General features: G+C 33.3%; 2 protein-coding genes across 2 annotated transcripts in view; both read left to right on the plus strand.

Annotated features, from left to right (window-relative positions):
- LOC124356965 (vesicular glutamate transporter 1-like) overlaps positions 1-4,904 on the plus strand; it is a 44,855-nt gene extending 39,951 nt beyond the window's left edge. Inside the window, exon 10 of the mRNA XM_046808305.1 lies at positions 2,046-4,904. Coding sequence (XP_046664261.1) covers positions 2,046-2,213 — 168 coding nt within the window. The 3' untranslated portion in view covers positions 2,214-4,904. The remainder of the gene's footprint in view (positions 1-2,045) is intronic.
- A 4,428-nt stretch (positions 4,905-9,332) lies between these two features.
- Positions 9,333-17,690, plus strand: part of LOC124356967 (vesicular glutamate transporter 1-like) — a 30,194-nt gene continuing 21,836 nt past the window's right edge. Inside the window, exons 1-3 of the mRNA XM_046808308.1 lie at positions 9,333-9,394; positions 12,005-12,173; positions 14,035-14,271. Of these exons, the coding sequence (XP_046664264.1) occupies positions 9,372-9,394; positions 12,005-12,173; positions 14,035-14,271 (429 nt within the window). The 5' untranslated portion in view covers positions 9,333-9,371. The remainder of the gene's footprint in view (positions 9,395-12,004; positions 12,174-14,034; positions 14,272-17,690) is intronic.

Below are 17,690 nucleotides of genomic sequence, written 5' to 3' on the forward strand. Positions count from 1 at the left end.
AAATATATGTTACCACACCTACTTCAAACAGCATACAGTTTATTGACTTAAATATTCTTTCAGCATCAGTAGACTTTAATCGCTAAAGTACTTCAATTTTTCAACTGGATATGCACTTCCTTTAGGAGTATGGTGAAACACAACTGCTAATTAATTACTCATGATGACATTTCACCGGCTATAATTGTAAAGGTCTATCCGCTGATTTCATCACTTATATTTTCAGAATCACTGGTCGAAATGACGTTAGTATATAATTTTGAATGAGTTTGCTAAGTAAAATAAGTACAGTTCTCAGAGGCCTTTTCCAAGTAGTTTTAAAAAAGTCACATTTTTACTGGATAGCAACAACATATAGTAAAATACCTTTCTCTAAGCTATCCTTCCGCTCGTTAAGTCCTCTAAGAGATTACCCACCTTTAGCAAACGGACTATATCGACAAGCGGTGACATGTAGTTTAGTTCTTTTGAACTATCCAACACTACCTCGACGGGTTTGCTAGTGACATAAATTTCCCAGCCAATCATACTTTATACATGACATTTACTTTATTTCGTAAACTCTAAACATTTTATTAGCTTCATGTCATTTTTTTATTGCTGTTAATACATTTTCAACCAAATCGCTAAACGAACTGTCATTTAGAAAAACAACGACAGTAAGAACAATAAGCAGCATTATTTTTCCTCTTTTCTCCAGCCATTTGTAATTTTCGGACCATTTAGGTTGAAAAAATCTATTTCTATAATGTTACCCTTGGAAACTTCTTTTCTAGGGTAGTTATGAAATTCGTGGTGGGTATGAGCCACGTGAAATCCTAACCGATCTGTCTTGCTAGTTCTTTGTAAGGCATGGGAATGACCATCAAGCTCTGTTCCCTTCAGTTGCAGCTCTACATCAATCTTCTTCATATCATTATCATTTTGAGTACATTCCAAACGGGAACTGGCACTAACAACAGCGACTAAGCTTGGAAAGAGAAAAAACAGGCTTATAGTGTTAATAGTCTATTGTAAGGTGATGTTGAACGGGTGACAGAATTAATAGCTTCAAATATAATCAGATATAAATTATCAAAAAAAATGTAAGGGATCTGAAAAAATTTATAAACTTCCAAGTCTAAATTGCATATTTTACATTTTTGTAGTAGAAATAATTCATCTTTTTTTGGTTGTGTCCAAATCCTTGATAGGCTCTGGTTTTTCATTAGCCATTTATACATCATAAAAATAAGTTATTTTTAAGTTAGCAATCCAAAATAACATAAGGAAATGGTGTGTATACACACTGAACTCCCATTCTTGACTGAGTCTATGACATGGGGCACACTAGTACAGTCACCAACTCAGTCCGGCACACTGGCATTGCATCAGCATCGTGGGTTACTACTGAGTTAAAGAGGCCTGCGGCAACAAAGGCAACTATATACGTTTGTAGCTGTGTCAAAAAGCAATGGCCGCCGATGGCACTGTTGTGATATAGAGAAAATGCTTAAAGAAAATGAAAGTTAATTAGATCTATATATGAGATGGTTTTTAAATAGTGCGGCCATAGAAATCTTACAGTATCTACGAAGAAATCATATTTTACACAGATTGAATCTCAATCCAGTGGTGATGCCACGGCACTGGTAGCACCTGCACTGGATACGCCTATGTATTTAGGATCGAATAATCAAATATTACACAGTCTCTAAGGAATTGATTGACAGGAAACATTCCTCACAATAAGTCAAGAAAAACTTGGTTAGGTAGTAATAAATATAAAGGAAATTATTATCGTGTATGCATGTACAGAAAAACTATGTTATCTTTTGCAAAAATAACTAAAATGAGCAGCCTTCCAGTACTCCTTCATCCTTTAAATTTCTTATCACCAATTTTATGTCAAACACTTCTTCAATCAAATCATCCTCCTAATACACGTATGTTCACTTATAATTGTGTCATTTTTTCTTTAGAAAATATTGAGGATCTGTCAAGGCCCAGTTCCCCCCAATTGTACTCATAGAATATTTAAACCATTTTAATGTGTTTTACCATAGAAATTGGAGCAGTGGCAGTACATGTTTTACGTAAACATCGCTGTCTATCTCTTGGGGGCACTCTTGTACTGGGCATTCGCTTCAGGAGAGAGACAGCGCTGGGCTCCCCCTGCACCTACCCCAGAATCAGAGAGCCTTTCACTCCCACAACGAAGCCATGTCATCTGATTCTGTATGAGGAATTGTGATTAAACTGTTCTTATTTTTGTTACTTAATTGAATACATTCTAAACTATGTTTAGTACATCTCCACAGTGCACAACTACTGCTTTGAAACGTTGTTGAATATTTTAAAGGACTGTTCTTAGAGTTCAAAATAAAGTAAAATACTATGTAAAAATATGCCTAAAATACTTAGTTTTTCTAACATACACACACACAAGCTACACAGACTCTATGTCACGTTATAATAGGAGACGCACAATTGCCTTAGTTATACTTAACTAATGGAAATTTTAAAAAAGATTTACAATATAAATATCAAATTTCTTGAATAACAACTTAAAAACTATAAAATTTTAAAATAAAAATAAATTAACTTCAAAACACTGTACCGTCAACTGGGGTTACTTAACTCAACTTTCTGCACTTTGTAAAGAAAATCCTGTTTTTAAATTATATACACGTACGATAACAAAGTAATTTCTGATAGTATGTTTGAAGAACTAATCATTAATTAGTTTTTGAATATTTTTATCACTGTTAATCTACTAGTTATATTTTTATTTATTTTGGGGAAAAGTTACCCCATGAGGGGGTTACTTTACTCCAAGTCTTCAACTATATGAATAAGTAAGCCAAATCATTGTAATGGGGTAAAGTAACATTGTTTAAGGGTGATAAAATACTCCAACTCAGTTCTAAACAACTTAGGGGTTAGAAAGTAAGCCCCCATTTTGTTCCTTAAAAAGTTCTTGACCCGTTTCTTTAATGAGAGCGATCTTTCAATAGTACATTTCAGTAATACTGAACTATTTAAAAATTAATAATAGTTTACAAAAATATTAATTGAAAATTTGGGGGTCCAGATCCCTTGTATCCCCTTGCTGGCTACGTCCTTGCCGATATGGTAGGCCTACTGTAAATGCCACTATAATGTATGATGCCATATCACATTGTACTCTCGAACCAAGAAATATATAATTGGACATAGAAATTGATTTGTCATAAATTGTTTCATGCAATAAAAAAATTATTAATTTTCCTCATTTTCTGGCCAAATATCTTATATCGATTACCCATTTCGAATTAGAGTCAACATAACCAAGACCTGAGCCTTCTATTCCATAATTCTTAAATTTCTGTATTAATATCTATATCTAAAAAGTCAAACGCTTTTTTAAACTAAATAAATAGCAAGAATTAATGTGTGAGGACTAATTGAATTTGTGGTGCAGCTTATATGTTGTTCTGATGCCAAGTCAGTTCCGTTACCAGGTAAGAAACTATATTGATTGAAAATAAATTAAAGTATTGCAAGTACTTCAGCAGTTTTCCTTAGTTTAAGTTTAAAAAAGAACTTGGCACTGGAAAGCGATATTGGGGGAGATGATGACAAATCATTGTAGTACACTTTCTTATGTACAGGTAAAACTACGGCAATTTAAAACTCATCAAGAAATACTCCCTGTTCGAGAGACTTTTTGTAACTACAGTAAAATAATAGTACAAATATATCTACTGAGTTTGTTATTACATTGCGGAAATAACTGAACGTTTATTCCATTTCAAAATTTGTATTTCTTGGAAGGTAGTAAAATTTAATTTTCAAACTATTTTTTCATTGTAATTGGCTTATTGTACATAACTTCCTTCAGTATTAAATTTTCTACAAGTTTATCTGCAAAATTTAATGTTCTTATTATCTATTAAACAAATTGCATTGTACTTTAAACATAAACAATCGTTTTTTGAATGCTCTTTTTGTGTTTTACATAGTAAATTTTAAGCAATAAGATAGATTCAGTTGTGGAACAAACTTTATTCAATTTATCACGTCAAAAACCAATAGAAAAGCTGAATTCGTCTCTAAATCCTTCTTCCCAAACTCCCAGCAAATGATCATTTAACCTCGGGTTTATTGTGGGTGAAATATTTTGTCGGCCGTTACTCAGTAACAAAGCATTTTCAAATTTTTTTATATGAATATTTTTCATTATTTTTGAAAGTACAATAAGCTCAGAAAGTGCCGGTAACTACCCGAATCACTTTGTATATTATTTTTAATTACAATTCTCCTTATACCATCCAATCCAGAACTACTCCTAATTTTTATTCTATGAAATATTTTATAAACACATATTTCAACTATATCAAATTTGTGTAATAAATTTGATATTTGATTTGAGTGTGTGTGTGTGTGTGTGTGTGTGTGTGTGTGTGTGTGTGTGTGTGTGTGTGTGTGTGTGTGTGTGCTTGCGTGCGCACGTGGGATAGTGTGTATTGTGATTATTGGTAATATATTGCAATATATTTTTTAGTTGAGTTATGTGAATATTACATGTGTAGATTGTATATATTATACAATGCTGTAATTCATGCACTTTTTTGTAATTTGAAAATAATGCCAGTATACTTTATAATCTTTGTGTTTCAAACTGTTTTGCATGTGAATGGAAATGGTTTAAGCACTTTAAAGATTAAATACAACCATGTACAATTATATACTTACACTACAAATAAAGGTAAATTATACGTGCAAAAAATCTTGAATTTTATCTCAAGAAGATATCTTACATTCAATATATCTTTCATCACGATGTTTTACACCTAATTTCTCTTTAACATTCGATATGAATAACCTTTTAATAAATTTAGAAATTAAAGACATATTCAATAAAAAGAGCTTGTTGACATTCAGAAGAGTTTTTTACTATTTATTGCCATTTTTTCTTCCTGCTCCAAACACCTTCTTAGTTATGTTTACAGTTAATTAATGAACTTTATGACTTCGAAATTTCAGGTAAGTATTGAAAGAGAAATATAATTTAAATATGGACACTCATATAGCGAATGTAATAGTTAGCGTTTAGCGGTAGGTGTCCAGAATATTAGGATGACCTTGAGGAAATAATAATTGGAAGCAACAAAATAATGTTCTATCTAGGCACTTGAATTTACACTCATATAATTTTACGGAGAACTTCTATAACATTTCCAGGAAGAAACATTAGTATTTGGTGAAAGCTGACGCATAAATATATCAGCCATACAATGTCATGAGATATATACAAAGTGAGGTATACCCATCGATGTATAATATAATATCAAGGAGTATTATACATCGGTGGGTAGACCACACGTCCGCGATGTATAGCAGTTGAACCGAGAAACCTACCTTATTTGTTTTAACCACACTCTCCATATTTCACTAAAAATACCCCAAAATGTAACTTCTGTGAGGAGGAGGTAGGGGTAATTTGTTAAAGTTTTTAAATGTAAATGTCGAGTGGTACTTTACTTTAATGGTCTCTTTTTAATTCACTGATCATTTTTTTAAAGCTACAATTTATTTAATTTCTAGTATACATAGTGGTCTAAAATGTAACAGTTGCACGGTTTCATAGTTTTTTACTGTACCTCATTAAAAATTTTAGCTATCCCAAATTGTTATCCCAGGTTCCCAAATGTACTGCAACGTAATGATGTGCTCTTACTAATAACATGTTACAGTTGTTACCTTTCGGTACATTACACATTTTTATAAATAGTTTAAATTAAGGATATTTTAAATATTAAGTTATGACTTTCATTACACCTATCAATAGCTCTCTTAAAAACTATATATTTTGCATTTACAGTTTGTTTTTATTTTAAATAGATGAAAAAAGGCATAAAAATACTAATTTTCATGACGTTTTGTTGCATTTAGTAAGCTGATGTAGCACACAATTTAGTAAGTGTTCTCTTCACTTTGTCTTAGGGTGTTAAAATACCTTCCGTATAATGAGGAATACCGTATATTTAAAGTGGAAAATCCTGTCAAATTTAAACGTTGATTATTACGTATCTATTGGCGTTGTGACCTGTGATGGATTTGTTTGATAAAAAAACCGAATAGTAATGCTAACTATGTTTTAAGCTGTTTTTAATTAATATAAACTCGTTCTTTACGTTCAGTTACCTTCTACCGGTGAAGACAAGTTTATTTAATATGCATGTTTTATAGACAAATCGGTACATTTGTATTATCCGTCAGCCACTACTTTTGGAAGAATTTTTCGTAACAGAGACCTAAACCCTACATTGTTTAAAAGAACAGACTTCATTTGACTTACTTTGAAAATTAAATGCTATAGTGACGATTCGTTCTTGTTTTCTGCCTCCCGAAAACAAGCGATGGCGAGGAGGCCATTCTGTCCCTATCTACCATTTGTTATTTGGTACATAGTTGCTCGACATCTCTTCCTTTTGAAGACAGAAAACAATAACCATGCGTCATAATCACATGTTATTTTCAGATAAAGTCAATTAAATTATGTTCTTTCTGATAATGTAGATTTTTATGTCTCTCCGAATACTACCACGAATACTACCGACAAAGCATATGACTTTACTACTTTTAAAATAATTATTAGATTGCCATCAAGGCAAATATACGTAATTACGTAACTGATCCAAAGTGTTTGCCCTGTTTACTTTATCAAATTAAAAATACTTACGGCCTTACTTTTTACTATTCGAGTCATCAGCGAGAGGGAGATTTTACATCATAGAAGCAAGAAATAACTATCGTGATAATGAAAGTACACGAATAAATAAATCTATTTTGTTTGTTGGCGATTTTAATTTCATTCTACTAGTCTTAACAAAGGCTCTAATGCCATATTAGATCATCTTTTCGGTTACAGGTTTAGACAAACTGTTATAAGTATCAACTTGAGTAATACAACAGATTTTGATTTGTCTTCTTCACTAACAACAACAATATGTTTTTAAGCTATCTCCGTACTTGATTCGTTTTTAAAACATTCTATAACTCAGGATGTTTTCTGTAGTAATTTTAAGATTAGTAAAACTACCTTAATCCTGAAGAACTAAAATGTTAACCTTGATAGATTGATGCCAATATTGATGACTATTTTTTTTTTTTTTTTTTTTTTGAGAAAATGGGATTTTCTGGAATAACGCACAATCTGCTGTGCATTCCTGTAATATACTACTTTCTTGACACCAATAATATAACATGTTCATCTCAATCTAAGTTCAATCATAATATCCCCACAATTTCCGCCATTTCTATATTTGTTACAGTGACTGTTGAAACAAATGGGAATTATTTTAATTTATTTTTCTTTTTTAATTAAGGATTTTGACGTTGCCGGCCACGATACTCAGGGTGGGCTTACAGTGGAATATTTGAGTCTAGGCAGATTATGTTCTCGAAAATTTTGTTTCTTCAGAATTGTTGTTCCGCGTGGACTTGCTGTTTGTCTATGGTCTCAGACCACGGAAGAGTTTTAGAATATGTTCCGTCATATAGCATCTTAACACTCCCATCTACATTAATTTATCATTACATTGACTTTTTTGTATGACAACAATTATCAATATAAACTAAAATTATTTAAAAATAGAGAAAGTAAAGTGACATTAATTTATACAAATCTAATTAATTACTTTGGTCCTACACTCCTCAAAACTTAGACGTTATCTGGTCGGAAAGGCATTTTACTGTTTGCATGAAGTACTCGCTGTCTCTCTTGAACGAGGCGTGGGAAGTGTGGAAGCGACAGTGTCTTTGTTGTATTTGTCAACCACTACGGGTCACAGACGGAATCGTCATTCCAAAAAATTACAAAGCGTATATTTTACTCTGTCAGCTTTTATATTTAAAATATCAAAAATATGATTTTTTTTTAACTGAACTACGGTTCATTGTTCGACTAAGACTATACTTGCAGTTTAACGCAAATTAAAATATACCTGGAATATGTCTATCAATGGAAGAGCGTTGCATCCCACATCAACCCCCCCCCCCCACCACAATCAAGGGGATACATTCAACGTAACACAAAGACGCAAATTGTTAAAAGGGGGACTTTAGGAGTTGAAAAAGGACGACATTAAAGCAAAATAAGGACAATATTAATATAAATATTCTCATGAACCTTGCGGAAAAACATATCTGTTACACATTAAAAAAACATGATTAAATAAACACACATTATAAATTAGTACAGTATTACTTGTAATGCAAATAAAAAAACTCAAACTAGATTTGTTTTGACACATGAAAAGTTAATATTCTCTTTATTAGGCGCTTAAGGATTTTATTTAATTAATATTGTAGCAAACGAATATTTACTAACTTAAACAAAAAAAAGTTTAAACACTACTGTAACAAGAAAAATAATGTGTATTTCTTGAGCACCCAGCATCTGCATTTCGTCTTAAAGTTGATTTCCAACTATATCATAGAGTAAAAAACAAACATGAAACTCTTTGATTTTATATTAGCAATTTTATATTTGTTATTAGATTTTATATATGTTACAACAAATTAGCGATGATTTTATATTATGTTATTACTACATATTAAAGTACAAGCAGGTAATTTTCTTTACTTATTTTTTAATATTTAATAATTACGAATGGTTGATATCTTTCTTCTATTAACCTATTATATGAATTCAGAAGGCATATGTACATACACCACTATGTACATAACGCCAAATGGCAAATATAGTTCATAAGCCCCTTGTTTTTTGGTCATAAAAAATTACCTACAAAATAATTTTGCACAACTTGATATAAGATTAGATACGGAATCAATATATAAACAAATAAAAAATTGGAAAATATGGCTCATACGCCGCTATTCCAGGAGACCCTCAATATAATGACGCATCTTAAAACTGTTTTATAATAAGATATTTTATGATAAGCTGATGGTAAAACTTCAGAACAGTTTTTACAACGCACTATCTATTTTCATAAATAGATCTGTATATTTGATAATCTGCTCGCACCATTATGCCATTGTTCTCCTAGTAACCTAATAAGTGTTATCAGAACTGCTCCGTTCCTAGATTCATTACTTGGACGATAATCGTCTCGGTTGTTATTTGTTACTGAGTAACGTAATACCATAAAGGTGTTATTAGAACTATAAATCCATGTAGAACGTTTCAATTTGATAGTTACCAGTGCCTTGTTGGCTATACAATACAGCCCAGATGTGACTGAAATAACAGGGTTTTCCTGGTAGCACGTTATCTGGTTAATAGGTTACCACTGGATAACCCTGTTATTGACACTAATACGTTACACACCGCCCAGCCGTTAGCGGCAGACCAGTAGGCAGTCGGTCTCTGTTCGCGAGCTATGGATAACCTTCCACGCCGCGGGTAAGTTGCTTCTTTCAATTAACTCTTGTAATTGGTATAAGTGAAATTTAATTCTCATATTATAAAAAACAGCATTTCTTAACGCATCCATTCTAGGAATTTAATATCAATTATACATAAGCATGAGGGAAATATATTCTGATGCGAATAGAATATTAAAATAATATTGGGCTCAGAACATATTGTAACGACATAAGGTAACTTTAATAACGCTTGTATGTATTTAAAGTTATTTAATCCACCTTAATAACAGTTTGTCTTACTGGTTAAGGACGCTTTTGTATACAGAAAATGGCAATCGTAGCGTATATTTAGTCCATAGAAAAAATTATCCGCGTACTAAATATTCGTTTTGGGAGGTAGAAACCAAATAAGGTATTATCTTAGTCCTGACCCACTGATTCGGGAAAACAAGGGAATTTCTTTTCCTGAGGTTGGCAATGAGTCCGCTAGTGAGTGAGACGAGGTGCTGATATCGTTTTGTGCCGAGTCGAATTCTCTTTCAACTCGAGTCATTCATATTCGAATACCGGTTGTGCTTACTTCAGTATGCAAACTCTGACCGCTAGAACGCATAAGCAACATCGTTTCCGGTTTTTCTACCGTTTCTGCGATAAGCAGCCCTCTGACCCATTCCCCGTCCACTCCAAGTAACCTGGAATTAGTTATCTGCCAATCCTGCTCAGAGCTCTCTCAATCCTCCTAAACCCTAAACCTGCGTTCTTTTAGAAATGCATAACAAATATTTTTATATTCAATACATCAAGTAGTTGGTATTTCTGTCTTCATAAGATTATGAAGTTTATTTATGTACCAATAAATATAAACTTCTCTTGTTGCATATTAATTTTATGAGGTTGAACGTTCAAATGTAACATTTGTAAAAAAAAAAATTGGCAAAACAATGTGAAATAGCAACATGTTAAAATTGGTTTTTTTTACTTAGAAATAAAACACGAATAAAAACTTAGTTATAACCATTATTTTCCAAAATTGTGAATGGCTGTCGACTCTAAAGCGTAAGAGTTAAGTGTAATAAAACTATATACGCAATAATAATATAAATGTAATATTTATGTGTATTAAAAATTATAATATTGTGTCTGTAATGGTAAATAATTTAATTAAAATAATAGTGTAGTCAATAATTTAAAGTGAAATTGCGGGAATAGTAGTGAAATGTCATAATTTCAAGGCAATTCAAACTAAAATTTGTACTAAAAATATACATACGGATAAGTTACAATACATTACTCTGATAAATTATCCACCAATAAAAGTCTTCCAACCAATTGAAAGTTTCAAAACGGTTACTATCCACACTGTAAAAGTTCATTACGTAATGCAATTTTATGAACATGAATTCTATAAAATATTAAGTTTAAATGTGTCTAGATAAATAGCTAGTTAACAACATAGAAATTCTGTTGTCCATTTGTAATCTTCCGTCTACCATAGTAAGAATGAAACAAACAATTTATATGCTTATTTTAATCCCTGTATGTTTCAAGATGATTAAGTAATAGCTATGAATTATTTTACCAGATTAATCCCTTATATTGAGAATTGTTATAACGACAGCCATAATACAATTTTTGAAACTACGTCAGTAGGTGAAATGTCCCATCTGGCTTATTTGGAAGAAAGATATATTTCACATGTACTGTTATTTCGAATTATTATAAAAAATGAAGTTTTTGCTATCTAAAACTTTTGAACAACCGCTTTTATGGAAATAATATTAAGAAAAACAGTAGCTTCAAATTGCTTAAAATGTTGTCTCAATTCTAATTTATGTTGTAAAATATCCCAGACCGAACTTCTTTTACGATTACAAATTGCCGCCATCCTAAATCTTTCTATTGATTGTGACGAACCAAAGAACTTACCTAAACATGTGAGTTCTTTATAAATTATGCTAATCATTTGTTCACTATTATTTCCGTAATGATACTATATATTATTCAAATGTTTGTACCGCCGTTGTCTGAAAACCCTTACGACAGTATAAGCACGTAACTAACGTTGTGAATGACCTGAGAATTCTAAAAGTCTTACGATGAAAAACACTGAAACAACAATTCTTTTGGAAGTATACAAAGTACATATATTATCGTTATAAGTGAATATGTTAATATACATAATTTCTGTTTTATTGTAACTAAATCAATTCTACGTTTATACAAACAAATGTATGTTTCTAAGATTTTTGTTTCTAAGGTTTCAAGATGGTAGTGTTTTTAAATATCTGGAAGTGTTGCGAGTAACATGCCAACCTTCATAGTTGATCCTAATCAAGTGTTAATCCGGAGTTCAAGAAGAGCTTAGGAGCGGAGGAGATATGTCCCCATGTTTTCAAAGGCTGATTTTCGATTTCCGATAATATTAGGATTGAAACTGCTTACTATATTTTGGAACAGCGAAAATACCAACGTTTTAAAATACATTACAAGTTAAACAGTATCTCAGCTTGTTAGTAAAACTATGTTTTATATTGGAGCTAGGATAATCGAACTTCATTAACGGAATGAACAGTATCGTCCAGCTGAAACTAACCAATCTGTAGTACTATTCTTAATTTTTATGATTCGTCCTTAAATTATGTTGCAGGCACAACGAACAAAGATGGATGTTCTGGAAGAGAAGACGTCACCTAGTGGCGTTTCTCGCTTTCCTGGGGTTCTTCACCGTAAACTTATTGAGGTCGAACTTCTTCAACGCCGTTAACCCCATGAGAACTCTATACAATGTCACCCTGGACAACGGAACAGTTGTGGAGGTGAGCCATCAGCCATCACATTCAGTGATGAAGGTACAATTTAGTAGTGTCCTGTTGAAGTACGAAATTAAAAATGTGTGAGACAGGATTATTTTCTTAGAGAAGAGGAGGGCTTTAGAGATACTTAAGAATAAAAGCCTGAGGAAAATTTTAAAATGTTAAGTCTTCAAATTATCTTTCATGGCCTTTAAACAAAATATCACTGGTAAAGCTGGATTACTTTTGTTAATTTTTAACATGTATAATAGTTTATGTTATATACTGTGGTACAAAAAGTGTAAAAATTAGAAGATTGAATGTCCGATTTTATTAATTTGTTATTTATGAAAATCATGTTATCATTATTGGCGTTTAAAGAAAAATTTAAGAATAGAGTTAAAATGGAACAGGAATCTCCGCTTTATGGGCCACGTTTCGTATAAAGCTTGGAAACGAGATCAAAGTAGCTTCATACTTATAGAGAATCTCCACTGTGCGGGCCTTATGTAGAAATATAAGTTACGAGATAAGAGCTGTTTAATATACTACACATCTTTGAGTCGAGATGTAAGTTGCATGACAGTTACTCAAAATCTCGTTATGTAAAATTTAGGTTGAGGCATAAATGGTAAGATAACTGGTCCTCTTTTGTCCGGATTCACGTTGCGGGATTGTTAGTTGGCTAATCTTCAGATTGAAGAATACATGGTAAGATAGGGACTGGTCCTCTTTTGTCCGGATTCACGTTGCGGGATTGTTAGTTGGCTAATCTTCAGATTGAAGAATACATGGTAAGATAGGGACTGGTCCTCTTTTGTCCGGATTCACGTTGCGGGATTGTTAGTTGGCTAATCTTCAGATGGAAGAATAAATGGTAAGATAGGGACTGGTCCTCTTTTGTCCGGATTCACGTTGCGGGATTAATAGTTGGCTAATCTTCAGATTGAAGAATACATGGTAAGATAGGGACTGGTCCTCTTTTGTCAGGATTCACGTTGCGGGATTGTTAGTTGGCTAATCTTTAGATTGAGGAATTGTTAAGATAGGAAGAATAAATGGTAAGATAGGTACTGGTTAAACCGTTCTTATCAGATCAAACTGTTCTTGTCTCGATCTCTTGTCCGAATTTACATTACGGGATTGTTAGTTGGCTAATCTTTATGTTGGGGAATAAATATTAAGATAGGGACTGGTCCTCTTTTGTCCGGATTACACTGCGGTATTGTTAGTTGGCTAATCTTTAGGCTGAAGAATGAATGGTAAGATAGTTACTGGTCCTCTTTTGTCCGGCTTTGCATTGTGGGATTGTTGTTTGGCTAATCTTTAGATTGAGGAATTGTTAAGTTTGGTCCTCTATAACATGATTATGATAACATGCTTTGGTCCTCTCTTGTCTCGATTTACACTGCAGGATTGTTATTTGGTTCATCTTTAGATTGAGGAATAAACAGTTTGATAGGCACTGGCCCTCTTTTGTCCAGATTTACTCGTACATTGCGGAATTGTTAGTTGGCTAATCTGCACGCATTTTAGGTTAATGCAAAGGACCGTATATTAATGGTTTCTTAAAGATACTCATGTTTCATTCCAGACGACTCATTCAGAGAATTTTAAAAACTTTTTTTATTGCAAGTAAAAAGGGATCCTCTGATATTAGATAATCAATCATTAGGTAATTAGATTTTCAAACAGTAAGGCAAAGATCCAAAATTGATTTTATATGTATTCTAACATTTTTTTTGTATTTTGTAGAAGGACCTACACAATAAAGTAACCATTCAGTGTGTTACTGTGATTAAGCATTCCATAACAATATTGACTCAAGCGTTGACACAATTCTGTCCTTACTTATAAATCTCCTTTTGTGTGATTATGATTTCAGAAACAAGACGTCACCTGGAACTTCTGGGAAATATTCACCATCTTGCGCGCCTTCATCTTCGGAAATGCCGTCACTCAGATTCTAGGAGGGTGGCTAGGTGCCTGTCTGGGGGGCACTCAAGTGTTCGGTGTGGCGGTAGCCTTATCGGCACTCTTTTCTCTTGTTACGCCTTTTCTGGTCAACATGGACGTGGTCAACATACTGATAGCCATCAGATTCATTGGAGGTCTCTTTGAGGTATGTCAGGATAGATTATTTTATGTTATGAAAACTGCTATCAGTTTGTTAATAGACACTGAAGTAAATTCCTAACGTTTTCCTACACAATTTCATAATTTGACATAGACTTAGTGTACCTGTATATAAACTTCACAGCTATTACGAGGTTGGCAAGTCTCCAATAATTTGAACAACCACACAACTGTTTACTCCCTAACCATTTCTATTATACTGGAGAGGAATGTATACTGGTGAGTGTAATTTGACATACACTCAGTGTATATAAACCTCACTGCTATTACGAGGTTGGCAAGTCTCCAATAATGTGAACAATCACACAACTGTTTAATCCCTAATCATTTCTAATACACTGGAGAAGAGTGTATTTCTATGAAAACCATTCTTATTTATCGAAATAACAGAGAGAAAAATTTCCCTTGTAAAAATATTGTCGTTTTTATTAAAAAGGTAGAAAAATTGATGCGGCCGAGAAAAGCGTATAATTTTCACGAAAATCTGTCTTAAATTAAAGTAGCTTTGATAATAAATAGTCAAGATTGTCTAGTATAAAAAGCGCGAAAAGCTTTTTCCATAGTCACTAAAGCTTCTAGCATTTAATAACTTATAAAAGAAAGCAATTATGAATTCAAATTGCCAAAATAGATAGATTATTTCCAAAAATGTTTGATCATAATCGTGTCACGATTCGTTCTGAAACCTTTTACTTCATTTAATATAAACTATTGAATTTTAGAAGATAGTTCTATTAATCAGTAATTTGTTTTACTATATAACTATTTTTGTTTATAATTTTAAAGTTTATCATGAAAAGCGAAGGGATTTTTCAACTATAAATGAGTTTATTTATGAGTTTTTAGAAAGCATTAAAGAAAATAATATGAATGCAATCAATATTTTTTCTTAAATAAAAACGTATCTTACTGAATAGTGAAACTTGCCTCAACAATTTTTCTCTGTAATAAATGGGGAATGCAAAAATACTTGTCCATATTGCTATCAATATCTCTTGAAGAAAAGTTATAATCGTTATTAAAACTGTAAAAAATTTGGAAAATAAGAAAATAAAAGACGATGTATTTAGTCATTTAAGAAAAGGGGAAAAGATAATCAAATTTATAATTATGAAAAAGTGAATGATAATAAGTTAGCATGATTAAAGAAGACTTTTAAACAAAATAAGAATGATGAATGTCTCCTTAATATCGATAAATTGAAAGATATTGCGGAAATATTATTTATTAGGAAAATCGATGGCTTATTGAGAGAAACTTTGAAAAAGCGTATAATGGATTGGAAAAAGCGTATAAGCGTATTTGATCGTTATCAAAACCCACGTCATTTGACAGCTCTCCCTTTAAATCACATAAGAGATTTGTCGGAAGTCTCAGTCAACTCAACTAAAACATAAGACCATTCGTGAACTTATTCTCTGAGCGCACTCAAGGTTCTTGAATGTGAAATCACTTATGAGTCCAACCCCTTGTTCTTTGTGATGATACTTCGCAAAATGGATAGTTTAAGGAAGAAACTCGAGGCTTATCGTGCATGTTTTGGCAACGAACCTCGTGCTCTACCCGATACTCAATGTATAATACAATTGTTAAATGAAAAATGCTCTCATTTTGAGGATAATAATTTACACCGCCCTTCAAGCTCTATGAAGACTCAACATAGCCAATCATTCCCATCAAAATTCACAAAACTCCTCAATAACGGTACCTACTTGTAAAAAGAGAGCAACGCTGGTTGTCGTGTTTAGGAAATCACAATATTAATCAATGTAAATTCCAATTAACGTTTCACAAACCTCACCACAGTTTATTCCATTTTCAAACCAAGCCTCTCAAGAGACTACTGCCTTCAACAATGCTTCTACCTCAAACAAAAATACATCTGCGGTATTAGCGTCTCAGTCCCAATACCAGCTCTCTGTTGGTCACTCTAATGTTCATCTAGGCACCACGTCAGTGTAACTCACCTCACCGCGCGGCACTACTCATGTTTTCAGCTGCTACTTGAGTCTATGTTCTGAGAGTATGTGCGACTTTATCTCCAAGCGCGCTGCTCTGCTTCTGTGTACTCGTCGCTCCTCTCACCAAATTACGAGTATAGCTCAGACTACAATTCGTGCAAAACGCATGTTATATATATAGATATGTCAAACGTCTCTCCAAGCATGCCTTGGCTGCTCAACATCCTTTCTACATACTGGACAAAAGATCCGTGGAACCCCTTGAGTAGAATTGGTTCCAGAAGTGTTTCAGAAAGCCAAAGCCAAAGCCAAAGCAGACCCCACATTTCACCTACCAAGAGGTACTGGTCGGTGGAGGATTATTTCCCAAAATACTCAGTAATAAAATCTACGCTCTTGGGAAAATATGCCCCAGGCGGTTGAAACTCATCTTGGCTTTGTGATCATAGGAGAAGTCCCTTTTGCATCTCCTAGCCCTCTCATCTTATCTTATTTTATATATCTGCTCTCAACCAATGATTTGGCCTTGCACCAGTGTCTCCAAACATTCTGGCAGCAAGAACAATCCCCTCATGCCGAAAACAGTCGACATAAGAGAAACTTTGTGATCTACGTTTTGATTCAACTCACTCTAGGGATCCTGATAAACGTTGTGTTGTTCGATTACCTTTCACAAAAGCAACCAACTACCTCTAGGAATATCATGTATCTCTCCGGAGTGTAGATTCCATCCTCTATAAGCTAAGTTCCGTGCTCAGCCTCATTTTCATGAACAATACACTAATTTCATGAATGAATATGCATCTTTCGGGCACATGAGCAAAATGGAAAACTTTAATGTAACCTTATCTCGCTACTTCTTACCCCATTATGGATGGAGTCCTCAAAGAAAGCAGCAGTACCACTAAATTGGGTACTGTATTTGATGCCAGCTCAAAATCTAGCAATGTACTCTGTCTCAATGACAGCTTACTTAATGGTCGGAAGCTGCAGATCAACATATGTGACAACCTGCTATTCAGGATCACAAAATTGTGTTTTGTTGTGACATCAGGAAAATAGACACCACGATAAGCATGCACCAGATGTTTCATCTCATTCACTGACGTAATTCCCCCTCTCCAAAATCTCTGTGTACAACCTAAACACTGTCACTTACGTGTAAATAGTTCTCCACACCTTGCTATAAGGACTCTTTCTCAACTCGCGGATGACGAAGGTGAAGATCTTCCTACTGCAGCAAAAGCACTGCTCCTCTCAGAGTCTTGTAGAAACTCTTTGGGAAGAGGGGTAAGGTTAGAAATCACCAAGGGCAATTCCCCTGCATGAGCTAGTTCTATCATTCCAGTCCGTCCCTCACAAGCTTAAGACAATAAACTAAAAACACGTGTTTGTTTCATATTGTTCAGAGTTGTACATTCAATTAGTTTTTAGTCTCCTATAA

This window comes from Homalodisca vitripennis, chromosome 3 (assembly GCF_021130785.1).
Source record: "Homalodisca vitripennis isolate AUS2020 chromosome 3, UT_GWSS_2.1, whole genome shotgun sequence".
Taxonomy (NCBI): domain Eukaryota; kingdom Metazoa; phylum Arthropoda; class Insecta; order Hemiptera; family Cicadellidae; genus Homalodisca; species Homalodisca vitripennis.